The following is a 26204-nucleotide window of genomic DNA, read 5'->3' on the forward strand; positions in this document are numbered from 1 at the left end:
ACACTAGGTTTCACTGTGGGTGGGAGGTTAAAAAACAAAAACACAAAATGCAAATCTACATAAATTAAACACAATGTCCATGTGAGTTAAACATATGTATTATTTATACATTAGCAAAATCACAAGTGCCCAAAAATCGATTCTCAAGTGTTGCAGTGATGCGTTTACCCCAAAAAATGATAACAGGCATCAGTTTACAACAGCATGAAACGTAGATTGCTTACAACTTCAGACCAAACAGAATTTGTAGCTAAGAGCACATCTATACAAAAGAAAAACATCAATAAAAGATAAAACGACTAAATAAATGTATAACATTCTTGACACAAAGTAGTGGCGCAGCCAGGCTGCTAAATCATAGATCGAAAATATTTTACATATTTTTTTCAGCTGAAACCTCTCTATAGCGCAACAAAAAACGTTTTCAGAGGCCGATGGCAGCAAACACAAAAGCTTTTCAAGACGACAGACAGCAAATGTTTACGCACAGCGGATTCTTACCTTCCGGAGAAGCGCAGCGTGGGCATTTATCAGTTCATTGTGCTTTTCTTTCAGTTTATTGTAGCGTAATTCTGTTGCCTGTGCTTTCTCTACAATCAAGAAAACCAAATCAGTAATACTTAAGTTTTAAAAATGGAGGACTGCAAAAAGAGACCACGTTCTCTAAAAAAAAAAAAAAAAAAAAAAAAAAAAAACTTCTTTAGGTTTGCACGGCTAAACTAATTAACACTAAAATCTTAACAATCACCTGTGTTTTAAGAAACAAAAAAGCAATCATATTTCTGCTTAACGAGCAGATTATAGCTAATTATTTTGTCGTGTGAACATCTAAGAAAATAATCTATATATTCATGGCTGCTCAAACCACCTTATTAATGACTGCATTTTAACTTCTTCCTGTAACCCTTTGATAGTCGTTAATGAAATCCCTGGAGGACAATTAAACCTCAGCGTGTAACACGCCCTTTCAGGAATATCGTGTGAGGCACGCACATTAACTAATACAGTTAATAAACATCTTGGCATTAGTTTCATTGCACATGTTAAAGGCCTTTACATGTTTATATCGATAATATAACAACTTACTCTCTGCATCTACTAAAAGCCCCTGGGTCTTGTCTGTTTCTTGCTTCTGCTTTCTTAGTTTCTCCAGCTCATCCCGCAGCTGCTCATTATCCACTAGGGCCTTCTGTTTCTGCTTACGCTGCTCCTCCAGCTCAGCCTCTAAAGTGTTAATCTGACCTTTCAGCTGCATGATGTACTTCTGAGCCTGTTACAAGAGAACAGCGACACATCAGACCATGCAGGGAATCATGGTAGCTTGAAAATGAATGACTCTTCAGTGTATCCTGCATCAGGGATATAATACATTTCCACTGAGAGATCAATGACATGCTTTTTCTGACACTTTGTTGCATTGCCTATGTACCTTTAAAGTCCTTAAATAATTATGCCCAAGTCGCTGACAGAACAGTACCCCAATACTATATTCTGATTTGGGATTTCTACACCCCAAGTGCATTATTTTACATTTATCAACATTAAACTACAGCTGCTACACTCTCACCATTCTTCTAATTTACTTAAACCACTTGCCAGCCATTATGCGTGTTCCACCAGGAACATCTACCCTGTCGCAGATCTTTTTTTTATCTTCTGCAAAAGTACATTCCTTGCCATTAAGATGTTGTAATATTGTATTAAAAAAAAAACAAAATAAAAGCATATGGACCCCAATACTAATCCCTGGGGTACCCCATTAACTAAACCTCCTCTTTCTTGCCACCCAGCCATCATCTTATCTATTCACCCATTTTAACATCCAAACCCAAACACTACAATGTATTTAAGTGTCTTCTATGAGGAAGAGCGGCAAATACATAACTGCTGCTCCCTGATCTATTACTTTAGCTACCCAGTTACTAAGCAGCATGCCTAGCACCGTTTAATGCTCACACTCTTCCCAGAAATAATAAATACAGAACATTAATAATAGTAATGTAGGTTTATCAAGATATAGGACCATATAGAGCCCTTTTGACATTAATGCAAAAATCCAGTGGTTCCTGTAAAAAGCTACGGTCATTTGGAATTTGATGTGGGTGCCATGTACTTGGACTCCCCTATACACTTTGTATGTAGGTGATTTACTGCCCATATACCTCGTTTCATCTATTATTTGACTCACTGCTTTTAAAAGACACTAAAATTCTTACCTCTAGTTTAATTTTTTCCAGCTCTGCACGCAGAAGTTCTATTTCTTTCTGGAGATTTTCAATCTGAAGATCCCTAAAACAAAATAAATGCAATATCATTTTTAACAATATTATCTCTGTAGGTGTGGTCCAAGTATTTTTTTTTTTCCTTCTTCTTACTTGTCATCTTTCATAAGACCATTTGGGGGACCAAAATTTTGTTGAAATAGGTCTTCTACAACCTGAAAATAAAAAAAAAACAAGTTTAACAATCTGGAGTTAAAACTTAAAACATCAATTTCCAAAATGTCATACCTTAAAAAAAACCCTGTTCAAATAGAAAAATTCCTTTGAACTTTGTTATCCCCTTAACGACAATCCACGTACATGTACGGGGTTGCCGTGCAACGCGATAACGACAATGCCCGTACATGTACATGGTAACGTTATTTGCCGTTTACCGCGGCGGTTTCGCCGCGATCGGCGGCATCGCGGTTTTCCTGGAAGCCTCACAAGTGAGGCTATCCAGGCAAACCAAAAAAAAAAACTTTTGCAACCTTACGATCTCCGCAATTCACGGAGATCGGCGGTTTCAACAACAGACCGGCGATGCAAATCACCGGTCTGTTAAACACGCCCCCCGAGCCCGATTCAAATCGGGTAAGAGGCATTCCAGGCTGCTTCTACATTGAGGCATGACTGAAATCACTGGTCTGTCAACCCCCCCCCCCCCCGAACCCGATGCAAATCGGGTGAGGGGCATTCCAGGCTGCCTCTTCATTGAGGCAAGCCTGCAATGCTCGGGGGGGGGGGGCTTCACAACCTCCCGATCGCTGTGATTCACAGTGAATCACGGCGATCGGTGGGTTAAACAACAGACCAGTGACTGAAATCACTGGTCTGTCAACCCCCCCCAACCCGATGCAAATCGGGTGAGGGGCATTCCAGGCTGCCTCTTCATTGAGGCAAGCCTGCAATGTTCCGGGGGGGGGGCTTCACAACTTCCCGATCCCCGTGATTCACAGTGAATCACGGCGATCGGTGGGTTAAACCACAGACCAGTGACCTGGTCTGTCAATCACTCACCCCCCATTCCAGCCTGCCTCTTCATTGAGGCAATGACGTTTTTTAACTATACACTGAGGTTGTGTAGCCTCAGAGGGGGCTACACAGCCTCAGTGTATTGTAAAAAAAAAAAATAAAAAAAAAAAAAAATAAAAAAAAATATATATATATATATATATAAATATATATATATAAATATATATATATATATATATATATAGTTACATGTAAAAAAATACACACCTCACAAAGGTGGCCTTTTGCCTCCCAAATAACCCAACAAACCCCTGCATGTGGGGTATCACTGTGCTCAGGAGATGTTACTGAACACATATTGGGGGGGTGTTTGACAGGGACATATACCAGGAGCGGTAAATTTATATCTGAAGTACAACGTGTGTGAATAAAATACAAAAAAAAATTACTACCATAAAGTTTGACAAAGGCTAGTGGTAGAATTAGTTCATGGAAAGGGTTAAAATACCAGCATTTCAAATACCTTGGGGTGTCTAGTTTTTAAATATATATGGTTTGATGGGGTCAATTGCATTGGCCGGCTTCAAAGATACCCGAAATGGCACATGGGGCAGAATGACTAACTTTGGGGAAAAATTGTTTTGAAATAGCAAAACGCTACCTGTACTTATTGCCCCAAAACGTGCAGAAAAAAAGCAAAAAAAAACATAAAAACATTGGGTATTTCTAAACTCAGGACAAATAGTCGAATCTATTTAGCAGGTTTTATCATTAGTTTTTGCAGATGAGTAAAAGTTTTTTTGTTTAAAAAGTGAGAGAAAGTAATTTTTTAACAAAAAATCGCCATATTTTATCATTTTTTGTATAGTAAATTAGATGGTATGATAAAAATAATGGTATCTAAAGAAAGCCCTGTTTGTCCTGAAAAAAACAATACCGTATTTGCTCGATTATAAGACGAGGTTTTTTCCAGAGCAAATGCTCTGAAAAATACCCCTCGTCTTATAATCGGGGTCGTCTTCTAATCAGACCCCAAAAAAATGCTGCTTACCGGTCGCGAGCAGCGTCTCTTCTGTTAGAAGCAGGGCAGGAAGCTTGCAGCGTCCTCACAGAACTCTATCTCCCCCCTCCCTCCTCTGGGGGCGGGGCCAGAGAAATTGCTACAGCCGGTCCCCTGCAGAAGTCTGCGAGTGGGAGATCTGCAGTTCAGGTGAGGGGGTGGGGGAGGGTTTTTGAGTATGTGTGAAGTGTGTGTGATTAATGGAATGAATGAGTATTTAAATGTTTGTGAATGAGTGTGAGTGTGTGTGTGATAGCATGGATGTGTAAGGGGGGTGGGGGTTGTAGCATGGCATATGGAGGCTGTAATCCCACTGCTATCATCCCCAGGTTCCAGCATGTACTGGCTGCCTTGGCTTGATAGGAGTGTGATTGCTGTTAGCAGTTTGATATATATATATATATATATCAAACTGCTAACAGCAATCACACTCCTATCAAGCCAAGGCAGCCAGTACATGCTGGGTTAAAAGGCATATCATGGGGCTGAGTGGCATATAGGGGGTTAAAATGCATTTCTGGACCTCCAGAAATGCATTTTAACCCCCTATATGCCACTCAGCCCCATGATATGCCTATATACCTCCAGAAATGCTTTATACCCCCCTATATGCCACTCAGCCCCATGATATGCCTTTTAACCCCCTATATGCCAGAGTGGCATACAGGGCTATAAGGCATATCATGGGGCAGAGTGGCAAATAGGGGGGTATAAAGCATTTCTGGGGGCAGAGTGGCATAACTGGGGGGGGCAGGTTGGCAAATAAAAGGAAATTTAAAAAATATATTTTTCTCAATCATAGCTTTTATTAAACATGAAAATAATTTACATTAATTCATATTTACTGGTAAAAGTTTTTCCCTATAGGGTAGTCTTATATTCAGGCTTTTTGTTTTTTTCCTAAATTAATATTTTGATTTTGGGGGGTCGTCTTATAATCGGGGTCGTCTTATAATCGAGCAAATACGGTATATAATGTGTGGGAGCACGAAATGAGAAAGAAGAAAATCACAGCTAAACAGCAACACTGAAAAATGTTAAAAGAGCCATTGTCCCGCAATATACTACGAGTAAAAACCCCTATTGTCCTTAAGGGGTTAATAAGAGCAGAAATACGCCATTGGGGAACCTAAATAAATAAAACAAAGTTTCCATTCACCGGTTGTTCCACTGGCTGAGCCATGTTGATTTCGATTAGAGGCTCCGCTGGTTCCTCCTCTTCAGGAGTCTCGTTAGAAATGACTACCACGGGTTTCACATGCTCTGCGAGAGCTGATGCTCTCAGAAAGTTTGGAGGATCCTAACAACGACAAATAGGGAAAAGCTATACAAAAGAAAGTAAAAGACACAAACAAGAACAAAATACTAGGAATTCATGGATATTTACTAGTTGCAATTTTGGAGAAACAGGTTTTTTACGAAGGTAAAACTAACATGGGCACATGGTAATGAAAAATAGTTGAAATTTACAGGGGAAAAAAATCCAAAAAAGGCGGGAACAAGCAGTACAGTGGTAACCAAAAGGTAGAATGTATGTTATAGCAAATTACAAATATAGAACACATTATTATCTGCATGGGGGTCTATTTATTACAACTCCCCATTAGAACCATCACACACAACCAAAGGCAGACTTACATCAGGAAGACGGGGGATCTGAATAAGTCGCTTGAAATACAGCATGTCAGAAGCTCGTTTGAAGAAGGTTTTGAGACTGAAAGGTACAAAATAACAAAACAATTATTAATTTTGGTTAGGCTATGTATATTATGGTACCCAATAAGGATGAGGACAAACATTGATACTGTACCTATGCCATTAAACAAGTTATTATTTATGATGTTATTTGGGCTCTCAATGCCCATTTACTCTAGTGAGAATAATATAATTCACAAATCCAAACAGCGGGTTTGAATTTGATAAACTAAAAATTACAGTATTGATTAACATGAAGGGGGGTTCTTAAGTTCCTCTTAGAAAACAGACTCCTTCAAGTTAAAATACTATCTAGAACTTCATCATCTTCAGGCCATATATGCTCTGGCTTACAATTGATATTATTTTCACCACGTGAAACGGTGAAGCCCGCATTCATATAATACTTGAGGGCTGAATTCCACACTAACACAAAACAAAGAACTGGAACGTTTTTTCCCGTTCCCATGTTGGAAAGATTTGTTAGAACTAAAAATAAAAAAAATAGTAATAGGTCCAACAACTCTTCTCATTCTTTCAAAATATGGCATGACTTGAGAACTTCTGTAGCAAACAAAATCTACTGCTGACCGTTTACCTGTGAAACTGTTCATGGAATCTGTCTCTGTGTCCCTGCAAGGTGTCCGCAGGCAGACCTGGAGTTTAAGGGAATATTCTGTCATTTAGAACGTAAGGCCCGGTGGCAGACAAGACTTCAGAACTGCTTATTTTGTGAGTACTAGCATTGTGGGCAAAGCAACCAAGCAAAAGTGTCCCATAGAAGACAATCGGCTTTCTGATTCTTAACAAGACATAAAAGGTGAAGTTGTTTTGAAAACACATAAAAGTTTTGGTACCAATTAAATAGCTGCACCCGTCATACATGGCATACAGTAAAATCGGATGAGTCATTTTACACCATATTAAACATATACGAGTAACCTTTACTTATGAAATATCTGCATCAAAATCCATATTATAGGTCACAGTAGAAAACTGGGTTTACATGTTTGCTTTTAGAGCCTGCTCCTTTATTCAGACACATATCTATCAATTCACTAATATTTGAGAATGAAATGTGAAATTAATTGCTTTACCATTTCAGTCCAGCAATTCACATTAAAGTCACAGATAAAAAAAAATGCTTCTATAAAATTATAAAATCTATAGTGGAAAATTATTAGCTATCAGAAGCACGTGCATTTGTCGAACAAGACGTTACAGTGCTAGAATTACTCACAATACATTATAATTAGAAATACAAAGAAGTAGTAAACCTATAGAAACACTACTTACACGAATGGAGTTTAAACATCAGCTTGACTGTGTAGTGATAAAGATGGCTACAATCCTGAATGACCTGGATGAGCGGGGCCAGTTTACACTGCCCAGCGGACATCTGAGACACCGCAATCGCGCTGTTCAGCTGCCTGGAAACTGAAGCAACGGAGATTGAGAATGGCAAACGTCAAAGATTCTATAACGCCATATATGATTTTATGATTGATGGCTACGTAATAAGAATGAAATAGAGAGGAAATCACATCTATAGAAATATGTACATTTTAGCATTTTTGTTTCATGGACTCTGATCTATCAGTAACATAAAACAGGGGCTCGGGGGTATTTATCTCTGAGGAATTAAAAGGTAAGCCGGCAATGCAACAAGTTACGGAAAAAGCAATTCCTGCCTATCCAAACCTGGTCAGACCTCCGAGTATCGTGTACAGTTCTGGAGAAGCCATATCCAGAAATATATATAGATATTGTTTGAAAGTTTTTATCCTGCAAATCAATCAGGAAAGACTAAAAATCCCCACAGAGGATGTGACAGAAATGTTTAAATACATAAGCGGATTTTACCAAAGTACAAAAGTATAATGAATGAATATATATATATATATATATATATATATATATATATATATATATATATATATATATATAGCTTTTTTTCACGGTATGTACTGAGCACATTCTGCCACAGTGGATTAAAGTGAGCAGACAGAATGATCGCTTACCAGCCTCAGATAGTTTCAGTTCACAATCCATGTAATCAAACATTTCCACGGTAAGTTGAAATCTAAAACAAAATGAGATAACACATTAACAGAACAAAACAAAACATAATCCATTTGCAGGAAGTGTACAGTGTGCACCAGAACAATGGGAACACGGGGCCAACGTACATATTGTTGACATCAGTGCCAGCTGCTTTCTCAAGGACATCATCAGTCACTTCCAGGTTTGGTGGAAATTCAGGATGCTTCAAAACAGAAGAGTAATAAGCAAGACATGTTAACATAAGGAAAGCAACAAAGAGAAAAAAGGAATATATAAACATACACAAACACAAAAGGATATTACCTTTATATGGAAGCTTATCTTATTAAGCAAAAGTTTTGTATATACGTTCACAAGTTGTCCATACCGATCATGCAAATGTCCCTGGTGGAAAATATATTGAAGTTATTTAGCAAATCAAAGCAACGGTGACTAATAAGAATAGAGCAGCAAATAACCACAAAAAGTGCTTAATAGTATGATTTTTTTTAAACTGTTTTCAAAAGATATGGCAACCTTTAATCTTTGGATTAAAACAATATGCAACATGGAAATGCAATTAAGTCAAATGTATCTGAGATCACTTCCTTTTTATTGGGCATTCTAAAACCAGCCAGTCTGGATGTAAAAAGTGCAATAGCAGCCCAATAGACAATGGGAGTATATGATGAGGTCTATTTACTAGTATCATTATTTCTCACTTATAATGTATGCCATCTGTGCATCTGTAAATGGTTGATTGTGATATTAAGGCAGGTGCACGGCGCCCAGTGGGGTAACACAAAATGCGTTAAGTGACCCTGCAGTAGTACCAGCAACAGCTGCAGTGAAGAAGGCTATCCAAATGGGAGGGGGGGTTGTGAAATGAGTATGGATAATATCAGAGTGTGTATGGTGTTAGAGTGTGTGTGTGGCTTTGTATGTGCACGAGAGAGTGAGTGTGTAAGTATGGTGATAGAGTGAGCTTCTTTAGAGTGTTCATGGATTGTGTTCAAATAAAATAAGGATCCTGATTTAAGGTAACTATATACAAAATAAAAGTGGCACCAAGAATTGCCACCAATAAAACCTCAAATAAAAAACACTCCTAAATATAGGTAGTTTATTCTCACCCACAGCTCTCCCGTTTCCCGTATATTACCGCGGTATCGTTGACAATCTGAGAGAACCTATAAACGAAGTAAAGAATTAAAAGAAAATTAAACTGCAAAAATCAAAATGTGAAATACTGGAACTGCATTGCATTACAATTGTGTAAGGAAACTGACCCATAAATTGACACCTATCAATGACATTTCACACTTTAAATGGTGTGGGAAGGAATTCTATGATGTGTCATCTTTTGATTACCTTCTGAAAAGGAATCAAATCCATACACAGTTCTTTCAAGGGTACAAATTCATATTTCTTAATGTCTAAAATGTATACATCTAGAGGCTTTTGTTCGTGGTCCTATTTATTTTACCTTTAACATTAATAGCATACATGGAACATATCCTTACATTTGGGTGCCCATCTCTCAGCACTTTGTGAAGAACATGGCAGAATTTCCAGCTCAAAATGGAACTGCTAGGCAGAGGAAGTCCAATGGCATATGACCAAAATGTGAATGCACCTTTTTCACGGTGAGTCCCCAGTATTATTCCTACAGTGTAGTTGAGGAAAACTTAGAGATGCTTAACGGTAGATAAATAAAAACATACAACACTTGAAGCATTTTGTTCTGTACATTAGGAAAGGGAACTATGAACAAGCAGCTGCAAGAAGAGAGGTGAGCTTGTTTAAATCACAAGCTACCTGTACACAACTTCTTATAGTTCTCAGCATGGGGTAAAGAGGGGCATTATAGGGCAGTATGCAACAGCTGGAGGGGGACAATGTTCCAGCTCGCATACAGAATGGATGTGCTTGCTCTTATTTTTATTTTTTTTAAATCCAAATCATCAAGATAAGAGTGCATGGTAAAACCAAAAGAACAGTAAATCAGACAGTTCCTAACCACAATTTTATATTTTTACATATATTCTGTAAAAGGCACAGAATATAAGAAATATAAAAGAGAGCCTTTAGGATAGAAGAGGTTATACCCATCTATTTAGCATATATATTTCAAAAAGTAAAAGTTGCTCTGTCCTTTGAATAAGATCAACATAGAGGTTACATGTGGCACAACATGGAGTAACTATTTATTTAAACAGCTCTGTGCAGATCTAGGCAGGAACTGAAGACACTCTCACAGTTGTGCTCCCCATACAGAGAATGGCCAGGTCATTGTTTGCAAAGGATACTGCGCGCATGTTTTTCTTTCACTGGGGCTTCCTGTGCATTGATGGCCTTGCTGATGCTGATTCCCTGTGTGGAGATGGGAAAAGAATTATAAGTATTTTCACCGTTTGCCCATGTATGTGTGTGTGTGTGTATATGTGTATGTGTGTATGTGTGTATGTGTGTATGTGTGTGTGTATATATATATATATATATATATATATATATATATATATATATATATATATTGGTAACACCTTTACAAGTGGTGATACCACATCCACAATAAAGTGCTGTTTTAAGAATTGTGCCTAAATAACCCTAATTCATTTAATGATACATAAAGACGTGTTGGTAATAGTTCCTATTTCAATTGCTCCGGCAGCTGCCCAAACATTCCAATTAAGCGGTGGTTACAGGTGAATACATAAAAATATAGATGGCAGACGTTTGCATCCTAAAAGCTTATTAGGACAGTGTGCACGGGCGTATAACACAAAGAAATGAAACCGTATTGGTGGATGTAGTGTACAAAGTGAGCTTACTCTACCCACGTACATTAATCGCAAACAGGTATGTGGAGAACTGGGACAAATAATTAATGGACATGCGAGTTGCATTGGACTCTGACACCTGCAAAGGTCTAAAGTGTATTATATGCAGATAAAATGTCATTCTTCATGCAGGGAACAAATACGCATTATATGACACCGTTACAAATGTTTAACATGGTTCTCGGAGTATGACAGCAGTTAAGAGCCACATAAGGTTGCTTATCGTAGATCTGCATTTTGAAAAAATTAACCAAATTAAACACATTAACCAGACCCCGACAAGGTCACTGCAATAAAAAGACATATACATCAAAAATGTATTGCTACTGTGTTAAAGCACATTAACCCTTCTTAGCTGGATTTGTATACTGGTATATGGAAAGCAGACGGTTTGCGTACAAAACATTTATCTCACAGGAACTTTACTTTGCTAGAAAAAACTAAATGTTGCTTTGGTTTACAATCGTAGTTAGAACGAAGAGACAGGTGGGATCGCTATACTCTTTGGGGTCATTCACTAAAAGGGAGAGTTGGAAGGAGAATTTGTTTTCAATTATTCATTAAGAAGGGCTAACAGTAGAAGGGAGATAAACTGGACTAATGCATTATTAAATGATTAGAGAGACTGATTTACTATACGGCACTGATTTATCTATACATTAGACAATACCGACATATATCTTCCTGCCACAGGAAGCTCACTGGGGTTTAGCCTTTCACAACGAATAGCGAAGTAAAAGACAACTCTCCTGTCTCTTTCCGTTCCACTCGCCCCTTTAGTGAAAAGACCCGAGACCCGATAAATGCCGTGCATTTATCCGTGGTCTGATGCGAGTCTCGTACTTTGCATGCCAATCCGTGTGTTTATCTGGAGGCAGAATACATGTTGCATGCGCTAAATATCAGGCATAGTCCTTGCTTAAGGTTGCGTTTGTTTTTTGGAACGGCACTGAAGGAAGCAAATTTGAACGTTACTCTAGGTCTCCAAAACGCATACAATTCTGTAACTGAATGCAGCATTAGACACATCATCCCTAGCGCCAGACTCTTCTAATACATTTTCATTCATGCTTGTAGGGAATATAAATATTATAGGTCAAACAAACAAAAAAGATTGTACAAAGTGTCATACAATACAATGACAAATCGGTCATTTGTTAAACATACTAGAGAGTGATTAATAGTTTAAGTGGAACAGCACCATTAAAAGTGTAAACAGAATCAGCAACCTTGAACAAGGCACTTAGGAGTGACGAGGGCTGGCTCCGCTTAATACCTCAACGCATAAAAAAAAAACCAAAACTTGGAGTTGCTGAGTTGATTTTATTTGATAGCGGACCTGGTGGGGCATTAAGCGGTGGTTACAGGTGAATACACATTTTAGTCCTTATTTTAGTTTTAGGACTAAAATAAAATGTATTAAGGAAGGTTTTTTCTTTTTAGGAATAGATGGCCAGAGGCTGAGATGTAATGTAAGGAAGTTTTACGTTACCGAGACTGTCGTAGATAAATGGAACAGCCTGCCATCAGAAGTGGTTCAGGCTAATCGATTTAAACATAGTCATACAGCTATCATGAAACCAAGAGCCTGATGTAAAAGCTCAAGGTCTGAGCCTTTAGGTCTGAAACGGGCAAATTAAAGACAAAACAAATACGACTGTTCATTTAATAACTCAACAAACCATATAGAAACTGTATGCTGAAGATCACATGGTATCCTAAACATCTGTCCAAGCTGCGGTATCACGTGAGCAAGCCGCAAAAGCAAACAAAGCAGGTTACCGACACACCTCCTAATTAACAAAAGGCATTGATCTTTACACTCGCTGTACCAAACTTCATTACGATGATCTATTTGGCAATTTTCGCACCAGGACCCTGTGGTTTCTAGTTACGCCCTGACTACACTGGTTTGTTCCCACATCAGTGACAGGGCTCCATCCCTCCCTTCTACAAAACGTATGCTTTACATATATGCTGTGGTACTGCTTTTAAATGATCATTCACTTATTGAAGGTAAAGAGTTAAAACCTATAATCACCCACGGAAAAAGGTAATCGTCCCTAAACCTTGGCAACCAAACATTTGTGATAACCGGCAATGAGTCTTTTACGTCGCTGTAGGGAAGTTTTAGCCCACTCTTTTCTACAGGATTATTTTAATTCAGCCACATGTGAGGGTTGTCGGCATGAACTCCCTTTTTAAGGTCGTGCCACAGCATCTAACTTGGATTGAAGTCAGGACTTTGACTAGGCCACTCCAAAATCTTGTGTTTCTTTTGGGTCATTCAGCAGTGGACCTGCTTCACGCTTCAGATCATTTTCCTGCTGCATAACCCAACTGCGCTTGAGCTTTAGATCTTGAACTGATTGCCGAACATCACCCATCAGGATTTTCTGTTATAGAGCAGAGATCATGGCTCCATCAATTATGACAAATCACCCAGGCCCTGAAGCAGCAAAGCAGCCCCAGACCATCACAGTGTTTGTTGGTATAGTTCTTATTCTGGAATTCAATTTTATTTTTTACATAGGATTACCTATTCTTACACAAACTTTTTTTTTTTACTGTGAAATTGTTTTAGCATGACAATCTAGACACCTTTGTCTCAAAGGTATACTTTTGACCCAGTCTTAATTCTGTGATATGTAATATATAACCTCAAATGTATGACCCCCCTCCCCATAATGAACCATACTATTAAATAACCTAAATTCAAGTACAGAAATGATTCAGGAAAAACATTCTTGGAGTAGACAAAGGTTTATAAATATACTTAAAATGCACATAGCCCAGGGGTCTGGAAACCTTATGTAGAACAATAAAAAAATTATATCAGGTGACCCTGTATGCCTCATACCTATAGAGAAGGACTGTAATACAAGTAGAGTAGATCAGCAATAGCCTAGCCAACAATACAAGACAGGGAATCAGGTTGCCTAGGGCTAGGGCTAGGGCTAGAGTGGATACCAGCGGTTCTACAGAGCATGCACAGTACGTGACCTATACAGACCAATGATTAAGTCCATGTCAACGGATGGAAGGTGATAGGTGATTTGTAAGATCATGTAAACGGTTAGCATTTCAGGGATTTTTAATTATTGATTAAAAGGTTACTTTTTATACGAGAACCCTGTGGATTTTTCCTTTTGCACAAGGAATGTATGACTTGACTGAGCAATGCCCTTTACATTTTGGTGTATACCATGCAGCTGGGGGTCTGGGGCAACCGAGCTTAGAGATCAGCAAGACAAATGAGTTGGTACATTTCCGTATGTGTTTATTCACAGCACAGATCTCTACCAGCTGTTATAAGGACGTTGATAAGTTCACAAGCGAGAGTCCAATGTAAGCTACTAAGCATACGTGACCTTTGTAGGGCCTTGCTGTAAGCGAGTTTATCACCGGCAGAGTCCACGGGGTACATAAGATATAATTAGGTGGAATTTCGGAGATCCTAACAATAAATTCCCAGCTATGCTGATTACAGAGGAATTTAGCTTCACTGACAGCGAGTTTTAATTTAGAGGTGTCTGGTCGCCGAACGGATATAAAAGACCAGCTCAGCGCTTCTTAGATGAGAAGCTCACTGTGGTTGACCTTAAATAACGCAATCTAAAGCCAGGAAGCTGACGAGGTTCAGATCTCCGTCAACCTCCCACTGTAGAGAATAAAGTCAAGGGTAAGAGAAAAGCTGCCATGCATACAGAAGTAATGCACAATAATGCAACGATAAGGGTGTGGTACATATTTAAATATGACACGCCAAAAGAACATGCACGGCTTAAATGTATTACTTCGAGACATTGTGAATTAAGGTGCATAAATTACCTTTAACTCAAAAGAGGAGCTTGAAGAGGAATGTGACTACACTGACTGCAGGCTTTTTTATTATTATTATTCTTTTATTTATATAGCGCCAACAGTTTACGCAACGCTTAATACAATACATAAATTCAAGGGGTATGGCAAGACGAGAATTGACAGACTAAGACAAACCGATACAACGGAAACCGATCTTGGGTTATTCCGATCAGTAATTAATACATTGCACTTTGCATAAAACACCATTAACCACAAATAATGTTCCAAATTGGGGAAGAATAATGGTCAAGCATTTTAAGCCTGTCCCTTAAACATTTGTGCGTAAGCATTCTCAGCTTTACTATTCTTGTGATCAAAAGGAATTTCTACTAAAGGGATACAAAATAGACACAGCTGCAGTGCTCAAGGTGTATAACGTATATATATGTGACTCAGCCCAGTATACAGATGCATAGGAACGGCTTCTCAAACTGCAAGATCAACATCCAACACAAAATAGAAAGTATTTACTTCCTGACCACTTAAGTAAAAACAGACAGGACTGTGGATGCAGGCAATCTAATATTCCATTTCTTCTAAAGCCCAGATGCACCGCTCTATACAGGGCTTAATCATACAATTTAATGCATGATAGCACCGTATCCTGCATCACATCCCCCCCCCCTATAAATGCAGATGTCCTCCTTCTCCACCCAACAGCAGTTTACCTTGTAAGAAATGCATTTGACCAAACACATCTCCTGTTCACCAGTGTGCATGCGTGGTATCCTTACCGCTAGCCAGCTCCAGTGTTAGCTCATGCCAGTTCCAGACCTCCACATGCACAGAAAGGGTTCCCATTGATTTCAATGGAAGCTTTTTCCTGCCAAACCTAGCTTAAAAACCAAGTGAAATGGGTGGTGCGCTAGAACGAGTGGTGCGCTTCTAAAAGTAAATGCTTTGTATGGGGTACCTGAGCATCCCTTAAAATAACTAGACTTGGATTAACAAAGACATGACTGAATTAGTAAAACTTTAAAAAGGATAAGCCCAGTTAAGTAACTACTACATAAAAATGCTTGGAAAGTCACTGTGTCACACAGCTACAGAAGAATGCTCTGTGTGTAGAATTAGTTACATAGTGTAGATCCCACAACTCCAGTTTATATTTGCTGTTTCATTGCTTTTTGTGACAAGTTCTACCACTGGTGCTGCAAGTAGTAAGAGAGATTCTATTTTTAAGCATTTGTCTATTACATTTAAAAGGGAGCAGTCACTTCTAACAAAACAAAACAAAAATCTCATGAAATCAGAAATATAGTATAACATTTTTAATACAAACCCTCCTTTATTTCTCATGACCCTTCAGTGAATGCTGCATTAGAATTGTTGGCCAAAGTAAAACATTGCCACTTGGATTCTGGATGCACCCATTCTGCGCATCTACTGCATTTTAGCAGACTAATGGTAGAGATTTTTCTTCCAGCAGTTCAGGAACTCTGTAAAGCCATTATTCACTAAAAGAACACAGCTTTAACATACATCACAAAATAAAAATGTACTTTTCATATAAACATTTTCCTTCACCATGCCTCCAGACATCCCATCTGTCCCGATTTCCTGAGTTGTGCCATTGTGGACACCTCAAGACCTATTGAAGAGATGTGCAGGGGTATGAAGTCACGTTCCAGTGATCTCCTTCAATAGATGGCAAGTAGTCCAGCTCCCAGTTCCTCCTGTAACATATACCCCCTCATATATACAAAGGTGTCTTGCTTTGGTCACCTGAAACGCTTGGGGGTTGCAGGATGTAAACGTAATAAAATCTCCAACCTCTTAGATGCTCCGCTCATAATCACACTTACCGGTCTTACTGGTCTGCATATGGAACAAAACCAAATATGTCAAAGAAAAAAAAAGAGATAAAAAAGGAAGCATTTGTGATAAAATGAGGACTAAATCTAAAGCGCACAATTTGCAGTTAGAGAGTGCAAGACAAAGGGTAATGTGAGACAGAAAGGGTAGCAGGTACCTAGAACAGACTGTCAGTAGGACTAGTACAGACACAACAAACACAGTAAAAAGATTCAAGAAAGCCTGAGATGTACAGCTATTCTAAGGTGGCTACAAGAAATGGTTCTTTTCTGTCATCACTATGTATTTATTAAGGCACTTTCCAACGCAAGCATCTCCTGCACACTTATCGTGGTCTGGTGAATACTGCAGAGACACGGCGCTCAATAACCTAGTGTATGTGAAGAAACCTCAGCATAAACACAGAGCGACAGCAGTTGAAACGTCTTAAGAATAACCCAAAGCAGCAATGTACAGTTACACTAAACCCTTTCAAAGAGCCTCTAAGGTTCACATTCAGCCAAGTCCTGGATAAATTAGGCAGTGTCTTACTGAGCCTACGTGAAGTCTATAAATGCCCAGACACAAGCTCGAAAAACCCCAACGCTACATTTGTCCACAATGAATGTGCACCGATTAATTCACTAGCCACAAGTGTGGCATATATCCCGCAGGCTTTACATAGCCCCTCTCAGCACCTGTGCCTTTCTAACCAGCCATTTATTTCTGTGTTCTAAATACTTTGGACACTAATACTGGTGAAAGCGGAGCACTGGTTGTGCAATGCGACACAAAAGCAGGCTTAATCCTTTAACAGTACCGTTAAACACTATTTTGTTGTACGTACAAGAGGAAAAAGTCACAAAATATTTAAAAGCTGGAGTCATTAATTAGAACCTATTCACTACTACCCTAATCTGCATAAAACAATAAGTTTACCTTCTATTAAATGCAGCCTTGATATGACGTAGTGAATTCAAGATAGAAAATACAGCAAAGGTATAATTCTAAAGGTGCAAGGACAGAAAATGTCATGGGCAGAGCAAAGAGGGCGGTTAGGACAATATGTGGAGGTACGAGCGGATATAGAGGCCGCAGTGCGGCTTAAGGTTTGGAAGGCAAGGATGATGGGTTTAAAGGTTATTCTGGATGGTATGGAAGACCAGTGGAAGTATTGGTCCAGTGGCTCAGCAGATGAAAGGTGATGGGATAAGGTTTATTCTGGCAGAAGGCCTGTTATTATGGAGTTATACGGAGTTAGTAGGTAATAATCCAGAGGGGGATCAATTGGTATTTTAGTTGAGTTGGTCTATCATAGGGCATGATTCACGTATGAAAACACACTGTTTAGTGAATCAGGCAAAAGCCTCTGTGGTTGAAATTTAGTGTAGCTGTGATCAAATCGTAAAGAATACTGCAGCAAGAGCGTAATGCATGGGTTTAGTGAACTAGCGAGAAAGTGTCAAGATTTAGTTTGTGTTGTACAGCATAGAATTCTGCCAATAGCAATTCATTTTTGAATGGGTGCCAAGTTGAGTAATATATGAGTAAAAACATTATTGGGGAAGAAAGGTAAAAGGTTGGCTCCTGTTATAAAGTCTTCATTATGAAATGCGCATCTTGTTAAACATCTCAGCAATGTTTATTTGGGCGTAACAAAGTTTTCTAAACTGGAAAAAAGATTTGGATGAGCATATCTCTAAACAAATAGTAAACATCTTAAATAAAAAAAATAATCTGCGAGTACCAGTAATACTTTTGGGCAGGAGCATTCTTAGGGGGTCCCGGGTGCCAAAACTGCCCCATGGGCCGGTTCAAATTTATTTAAAAATGTCAGGTCCAAGTCGGGTAAGAGTGTGCGTCAGAATGAATGTCCATGTGTTTGTGTAAGTGTGAGCATAAACGTGTAAATGTTTGAGTGTGTGTGTGCAAGTGTGTGTGCAAGCGTGTGTGTGTAAGCATGTGCCAGTGCATATGTTGGAGGGGTGCCAAATGCTCCAGTTACGCCCCTGTTTTTTGGCATACTTATCTGCCAGGTTTGGCCACCATGGTCTCGAGCTATGCTGGATTTAGACACACTAATAAGGAAGAACATCTTCATGGGAATGTGTACCATTTACCCAGCACTGCCATCATATCATTTTGATAGCCCCGAGTTCCCTACAACAGACCAGAAATTACAAAAGAACTAAGCATTCGCAAGGACTAAAACAAGAACATACTATGATGTTTGGCACCAAAGGAAAGCAATTTGTTCTGTGTTTTCCACAACATAAAAGGGAAAGGTCAGACAGAGCTGCCATGTTTGTATACGGTGTGTCAAAATGTATACAGAATTTAGGAGCCAGACATCTAGTCTCAGGCAGTAAGTACATACCATAGAGACGATGGTAAGAAGTTTGTAGAAGATATGGCTACCCAGCTCCTTGCATTTGTCTAGCCTTGATGATTGGAGTCCATTTATTACAATTACGAAAAAACAGGTTTCTGAACTGAAAAAAAAAAACAAAAAAAAACTCTGCAACACTTAGGGGTTTATTCACTAGTTGTGACTTCAACACAGACATCACTATACATTATGAAGAACCTCAATAAGCTTCTGTTGCATGTAAAGCTTGGCTGGCCCTGTATAGTGCATAATGAAATTTGTGAGACGTCACCAGTCTCCTCACACATTGAATTATGCAGGAACATATTAGAGTTGGCTCTTCATCATTCATTGAAAGCACAACTCTCCTGGAAACTCTCGCTTGGATATCTGACCTCTGTGACCACTGATCAGCTAGTGATGAGAGAAGATAACGCACTCAAACATACGCGAGTCAGTATATGGGAAACCTACCGATATTTCATTTTAAATGCTCTAAGGAATTCGCAGTATCACATGAATATCGGAAATCAAAGGCATTTCAAGGACATTTTGGGATCTAATCACTTCAAGCCACCTTCTCAAAAATAAACAAATGTAGCATAGCCACAGTTGGCAATAATTAATTAACCTTCAACATCAAAAGAAAATTGCCCATTAGAGAAAAAAAAAAGGAATCCGATACATTTTATCATTTGATCTCTTTGGTACATTGCCCATATTTTTTGTTGTGCAGGTTTGTCAAAAGCATTTCAACTTGGAAAAGAAAGAAAGGTTTGACATTTGAGGGACCTTTTAATCCAAGACAAATATCAGCAGCAAAATGTACTGCTATAAAGATTTATAACACACCAGGGGGCTGGACACAATCTTGTCTTTTAAAAAAAAAAAAGTAAAAAAACTACCAAAAAAAAAAAGGATGAATGCTGTAAAAGTAAAAAAAAAAAAATTATTATATATATCTCACACGCGATGCACGGTTATCCCGGTGAATGTCAGCCAGCAGCACTGGGTACAGAAAGCCCAGCACCAGGAGCCACATTCTTTCAGCTTGCCATGCATAACAGCGTGAGAAATAATAAGAGTAGATGTAATGTTAAGTGGCCATTTGCCCTTAAATACGAAACGGTTCAGCAGATGCCCAACTGAGAAAACCTTGGCCTGGAGCCCAAGATTAATAAAAATCCCAGAAAAAAAAATATATGCAATCAAAGCTCGTAAGATGTTGAAGAATTTATGCAAAACCTTTACTACAAGGCCAGTAGAATTTAATATTTGTGTGTCAGCAAATATGCTCGGTATTAAATGATAGGCTATAAAGACTATTGTTTTAAATGTTTACTGGAACCTCGTTACAAAGAATGAGATTCCGGTTATATTAGGTTTTGATTGCTGAAAAAATCCTAAAAGAAAAAAATTGCAAATAAAAAGACTTTGGTGAGGATTATAGAGTATCATCTTGGGGACAGATTTATATTTCCTATACAGAGAGGGTTTTTATACTATTTTTAAGAGGATAACAAAAAACATGCAGTTTTCCATCTGGTGCTCAATGGGGATGATGGTCTTGGAGCCATTATAAGAGCCACTCACAGGCATTGGTAATCAAATTGGTCGCAATGATAAGCATAACGCCTATTCTTTATATATAAGAATATATATACAAGGGCATATTATTGCCAATCTGTTGCCCCAGGGCATGTTAATACACTCCAGTGTATGCACGTACATCAACATGGAGTTGAAGGAAAATACTTAATATCTCTGGCAAAAGGTTCAAAAATGAATTTAGTAGTAGAAGCAAACTTTCTAGCTATAGTGAAACAAACTACAAGCTTAGTTTATTACAGACCATTCGCTTACGTCTGGATATGTGAGAAGAGGCATGCTGAATGTCTGATGTACACTGTACTAAAGAATGAGATTCCGGAGATATTAGGTTGTTTTTCGACCGGTTCACATTTATATTTAAAATTGTAAAGAAAAACTAGAGATTTACAAAGCCTCACTGCTTGGGATGATACACCAAGTCTGGTATTTCATGCCGCTGTTTTAAGATATGTACTCAATATATGGATGTCGTCCTTCATACCACCGAGCTTCGGGGGCTATAGGCAGAGTCTCTCTACTATAAAATGCTCACAGCAATCATTTCTTTGACATGCATGGCTGTTATTTTTTGGATTAGCCCCAGACAATGAACAGCCGGCTTGCAGCACCATTGTTCAGCAGGTTTCCTTTATGTGGAATACAAGTTCGTGACCTAAGCAGACTATAAACGACCATGCATTCAGATCGCCATTGTTCTATCCAATAATTAAGGCATAGGATCATTCGGGGCATCGCTGCTGCAACAGAATATAACTTCTACTGGGAGAGAATTTGGTACAAAAGTGCCTGCCGTTCCCCGTGGGTTCTTCTTCCCAGTAATAAGGTCATCAGAAGTACAAATTCATTCACAGCCAACAAAGGAACGCTCTGAAACCTAAGTATTTCAGCACTTTCTGCACACAGGTGCAGGGTGCCCCGAGTGCGGGACGCCGAGTGACTGCCCTGTCACCCCACACACGAGACCGCCGTGGCTTCCATTCCAGGACATTCTGGAGCATATCGCAATTACTCACCCCCTGCCAGGGAAGGAGTTACGCCCAACCCCATTAAATTAGGACACCGCGGATCACATTGCAGCAGGAAAGATACAAACAGCTAATTCTAACAACAAAATGAAAAACAGGTTCTGCAACTTAAAAATATATTACAAAATGATAATAGAGGAAGCACGGGTATACAGCGCAGTATAAACCCAAATATGGATATTTACACAAAATGTAAAGACTAGTGTATGTTTAGGGTGAATGAATACATTATCTGATGTTTATAAAGGCAGGTCTGGGAGTGGAATTGCTTAAGTACCATAGTAAGTGAGAAAACTGCTCCGTATACATATCCCAATGCTTCGTTGTAAAGAGATCAGCCATTCCCCAGATGCAGACGCACAGCTATAGAATGCATAAAGTGTTTCCACTCGGGGTTTCTCTTGATCAGAGTGCATGCGCGCGTCTCTCATTTGTCACATTTTGTCTTAATGTGTTGGATCAGAGAGCAGAAAGAGAGAGAGTTCTGTGTGGTTACAGCAGTGTGCTTCTGAGAATTTAAACTAAAACAGATGAGTGCTCAACCTAAAAAGCATAAAAAAAATCAGATTCCCAGGTTGCTGCTAGAATACTAATGTCCGATAAGCACACAAAACAAGGCAGGAATTCAGCGCATACCCAATGAATACAATAAAAAACACACACCTAATCCCCATTATTTATGATTCACAAACAATCTAGTTTTTATAATTTTTTTTTTTTTTAATAACTGAATTCCTCCAATTCCACTGTACTTCTCATGAGAAAAGAACAAAAAATGCACTCGTTCGTCCAGGCGCATCTATGTAACTTAGAAGCCACGCATATATATTCATGAGCCGACCGATTTAGAATAGAAAATCTGGTACAGGATCCCAGTGAACCACGTTTAAAAGCTGACATGACCCTACATCTTAAACTATGAATGGTGGTGCACTAGAAGGCTATCACAAATGTCTTTGGGGGTATCTTCTCCGGGATGAGTATAACACTATCTAATTTCCTAATGTAAGGAAGCAGGTAGACATGACAACACGCAAGCTCGATGGTAATTGTGGTCTGGCCAGCATAACTTCCATAATTATTTGCCTTCTTGTAGACCACAAAAGGTGGAGAAAAAGAAAGGCTAGCGTGCCAGATAACGCAAACATTTGGCGTTTTCGGCGTCGAACATTATACAAACAGCCTCCCGCTAAATTTAGAAGAGGCAAAATCTGACATTTGTCTACATAAAGAGTCACCCAGAAGTAAGCAGTGGCGCGTTCTATAGTCAGTGCTTGGTCATATGTTTTGTTTTCTTTAATCCCTGGTCCATGCAGGACTCGTATCTCATTAAACATGGCTTAAGCAAACACGGTTTCTTTCACGCCTCTCTGTATGCACTAGAAAAACAGACCCTTATTTCTGGGAATCTAACAAATTACCACGTCAAAGCAACGGGCAGAATATAGTCTATGCTCTATACACATTCTACGTGTGTACAAGATACACACACACACACATACATATATATATATATATATATATATATATATATATATATACACACACACACACACACACATATATATACACACAGACATATACATATATACACACACATATACATATATAGACACACTATGTATGTTTTACACCTTACTCATGTACTGGTAAGCAATGAAGATGCTTGTGTAATAAATGCATAACATCTGAAAGTTTGACAGCATCAAAAAAAGTCTACTGGATCTTAACCGCGCTGCGCAGGAACACACCAACAGCCATGAATATTATCCTTGTGTGAACCGGAAGACACGTCACAGTGCAGTATGGAAGTTATACATAGCAGTTTATGGAGCAAAAGCTAAGCAAGAGTTTTGTGGCATAAAATCACAGTAAAGAATGAAACCGCCTAATAAATAAAACATTAATATAGTACGATAACCAACATGCTACCACCTACAAAAACATTAATTGCACCCTCTAACACGCCAAGCACATACATGTTAGCTGTTCTGTCATTACATACTTTCTTCTGAAGGTCTGATCACGCAAGAAACACAAACTTTTTAGATGCTTTTTCAGTTTCTATGGTAACTTGTCAGTGCCTGCTTTTGTTTGACAGGACAGTTTAGTCCCGCAAAAAAAAGTGCCTTTTTTTTAAATATTATTTTGTTTTTGAATTTTGTCAATTAGGCATAATATTAACTGCAAAACCTCAGGAAATCTGTCATTTTGTTTGTTTAACAACATAAGAAAAACTCAAACGTTTAAGAAGCTTTTGCGTGGTAACAACCTATCAGTGCCTGATTTCGTGTCACGTGATTAATATTCCAGGCAAATATTATGAATGAGAAAAAAAATACATATAGATATCATTGAAGAATTTTCTGCCAAGAGTTCAATAGTACTAGGAGCAATGTTTCTTATACTGCATTCAGCCACCAAGATCTAAATTCCAGCAGAGTAGGTGGGACACCAGCCTGAATTAGATATAATTATATAGAAAGAATTGTCAATAAAAAATTACATAGAGAGTTGCGGGCGTACAACCCCAGTATCCATCGCTTTTAGAACCCCTACTGGTGATTTGGAGCCTTTTGTCTTACTTGATGACATCTCATAAATAATCAAACTGTATAAATATCGAAGTGCTTGTCATTTAAGGGAACGATGCACCTTTAACATGCAAACGGTGATTTGCAACATGGGAAATTAAGTAAGAACGGGAGCTGGTACTTTGCATAGACATATACAGTATTTCAAAACATGAGACCTAAGAAGTGTTGCAATATAATAAAGCATTATCTTTTCCAAATACGCTTATCAAATATCTTTCAGAATTACACCGCAGAAGGATTACTATATATAAAATATTTACTATAAACAAAAAAAGTATTTAGTAATTTGATTGTCTGATATTAAGAAAAGTTTCACTCTGCAGCAGCAAAATGTACACACGATATGAACACAGAGGTATCATTTTTCATTACACTCTATGAAGAAGAAATTCTTTTTTTCTCCCAATCTAAAATAACCATAAATAAGAATGGATATATTAATATACATCGATAATGCACAGGCAGTTTAATGCGGTACGCAGTTTAAGTTCTGGCAGGTGTGGCAGTCGGTGACTACACAGGATCAGTGTTTCAGCAACAGGTCTCAATGTTATCGCTGTGTGTGCAGCCGCAGTGGGGGTTATATTTGCGGTGGTCCATCACATAATCAGTCGCACAGTCACACATACACTACGCTGTAGGAATTTAATATTTTAGTGAAATTTTAGTGTATAGTCAAAAGCTATCATTCTACTAGTTAAATACCACAGCGAGTCAACAGTATGTGTTCTTAACATATACCAGCAAATCGCTCCATATAAACCCCTGCTGCGCGAGTAAAATAATATTATTATTATTATTATTAATAGATTGCATGGATCCTGCTGCTAGCTTGGCTGAACACAGTAACATCCCACAGGTACACACCCTGCCAGCTCTGGGCTTCACACTCACACACACTCACTTACTCAGGTTGTTACACAATGATACTTTTATTGGGTCCCGACACGTTTCACAATCCTGCTCTCTTCTGGATCGTCCTGTAACTCCCGGCACATCACACAAGCAGCTGGGCTGTCCTGGCACACACCGCTACCTGTGATACAATAAGGCTCTGTCCGCCCCACACACTCCGAGCTCGCCTTGTACTCTGCCCTAGCCCAGGCACACAGCGGCGAGTTACTAGAGGCACTGTCACTGACACACTGCTATGGTTTCCCGATTGCTTGTGTACTTAACACATATGGTGTGGTGTTGTGTGTTGTGGGGTGTGTGTCCTTAGCTGGGAGACACCCGCTGATGTGTTGTTGTGGGATTCGTTCTACGCAAACCATATGTTGGTGCTCCAGGTTACCCGGTCTCACCTGGTTCTTGTCAAACTGCTCCCTCTCTACCTCCAGACCGTGTCCTGACCGCCGGCTTATCCGGGACGGCACGTTTTTAATAGAGTTCATCCTCTCCTTCCTCTCTCCGGTCCCAGGTGACCGCCGCCAGACCGCACGCTCAAACTCAACGACACCCCCTCACTGGCTGTCCGCTCACGACTGCAGGGGAGCGGAATGGATCGTTCGGCTGTCCGTAGAACAGAGCGCTGGGGCTTCTGGGAGAAATCTGCGCTAGTGAAGCAAAACCAGAGTAGGCGTGTCCATGAGCCTCAAGCCTACGCTAGGGGGCGTCATTGCGTCATGTGGGCGGGGCTGTGTCATTAGACTGAAGTGGTCGGAGAGGTGAATGTGTGTTAAAGTGACGGAAAAATCCGTTGTACTGAAATGATTACACCGATGATGTACACAGTCGGACAGGTCTGCTTGCAAAATGCCCAGCCTTTGGACACCGTGTCGAATAAGAACGTCTTAGATGTTAAGCATGCTTATCACTGTATTAACCTCTACCACTCCTGATGGGAGGCTGTTGCATTTATCTATCACCTTCTAAGTAAAGAATAACCTCCTTACCTTACATGTAAACCTCTGACCCTCTAGTTTTAGACTATGAGCTTTTATTCTAACATTTCTCCTCCTTTGAAATAGACTTCTCCCTGTACTTTGTTAAATCCCTCTAAGTATTCAAACTGCTGCTTTACCATATGTATCAGTTTAAGTATGTAGCACGATTTGTTGGTTCAACATAA

The 26204-nt window shown here is 39.1% G+C and overlaps 1 protein-coding gene across 1 annotated transcript in view; it reads right to left on the bottom strand.

The window, feature by feature from the left end:
• Positions 1-25667, bottom strand: part of HIP1R (huntingtin interacting protein 1 related) — a 36474-nt gene extending 10807 nt beyond the window's left edge. Inside the window, exons 1-15 of the mRNA XM_053472246.1 lie at positions 25438-25667; positions 10344-10407; positions 9558-9700; positions 9168-9224; positions 8359-8439; positions 8181-8257; positions 8013-8074; positions 7288-7428; positions 6590-6647; positions 5935-6010; positions 5456-5596; positions 2376-2437; positions 2217-2289; positions 1087-1270; positions 502-590 (exon numbers count right to left, since the gene is read on the bottom strand). Coding sequence (XP_053328221.1) covers positions 502-590; positions 1087-1270; positions 2217-2289; positions 2376-2437; positions 5456-5596; positions 5935-6010; positions 6590-6647; positions 7288-7428; positions 8013-8074; positions 8181-8257; positions 8359-8439; positions 9168-9224; positions 9558-9700; positions 10344-10407; positions 25438-25527 — 1398 coding nt within the window. The 5' untranslated portion in view covers positions 25528-25667. The remainder of the gene's footprint in view (positions 1-501; positions 591-1086; positions 1271-2216; positions 2290-2375; positions 2438-5455; positions 5597-5934; positions 6011-6589; positions 6648-7287; positions 7429-8012; positions 8075-8180; positions 8258-8358; positions 8440-9167; positions 9225-9557; positions 9701-10343; positions 10408-25437) is intronic.
• Between the last annotated feature and the right edge of the window lie 537 nt (positions 25668-26204).

This window comes from Spea bombifrons, chromosome 1 (assembly GCF_027358695.1).
Source record: "Spea bombifrons isolate aSpeBom1 chromosome 1, aSpeBom1.2.pri, whole genome shotgun sequence".
In the NCBI taxonomy this organism is placed as follows: domain Eukaryota; kingdom Metazoa; phylum Chordata; class Amphibia; order Anura; family Pelobatidae; genus Spea; species Spea bombifrons.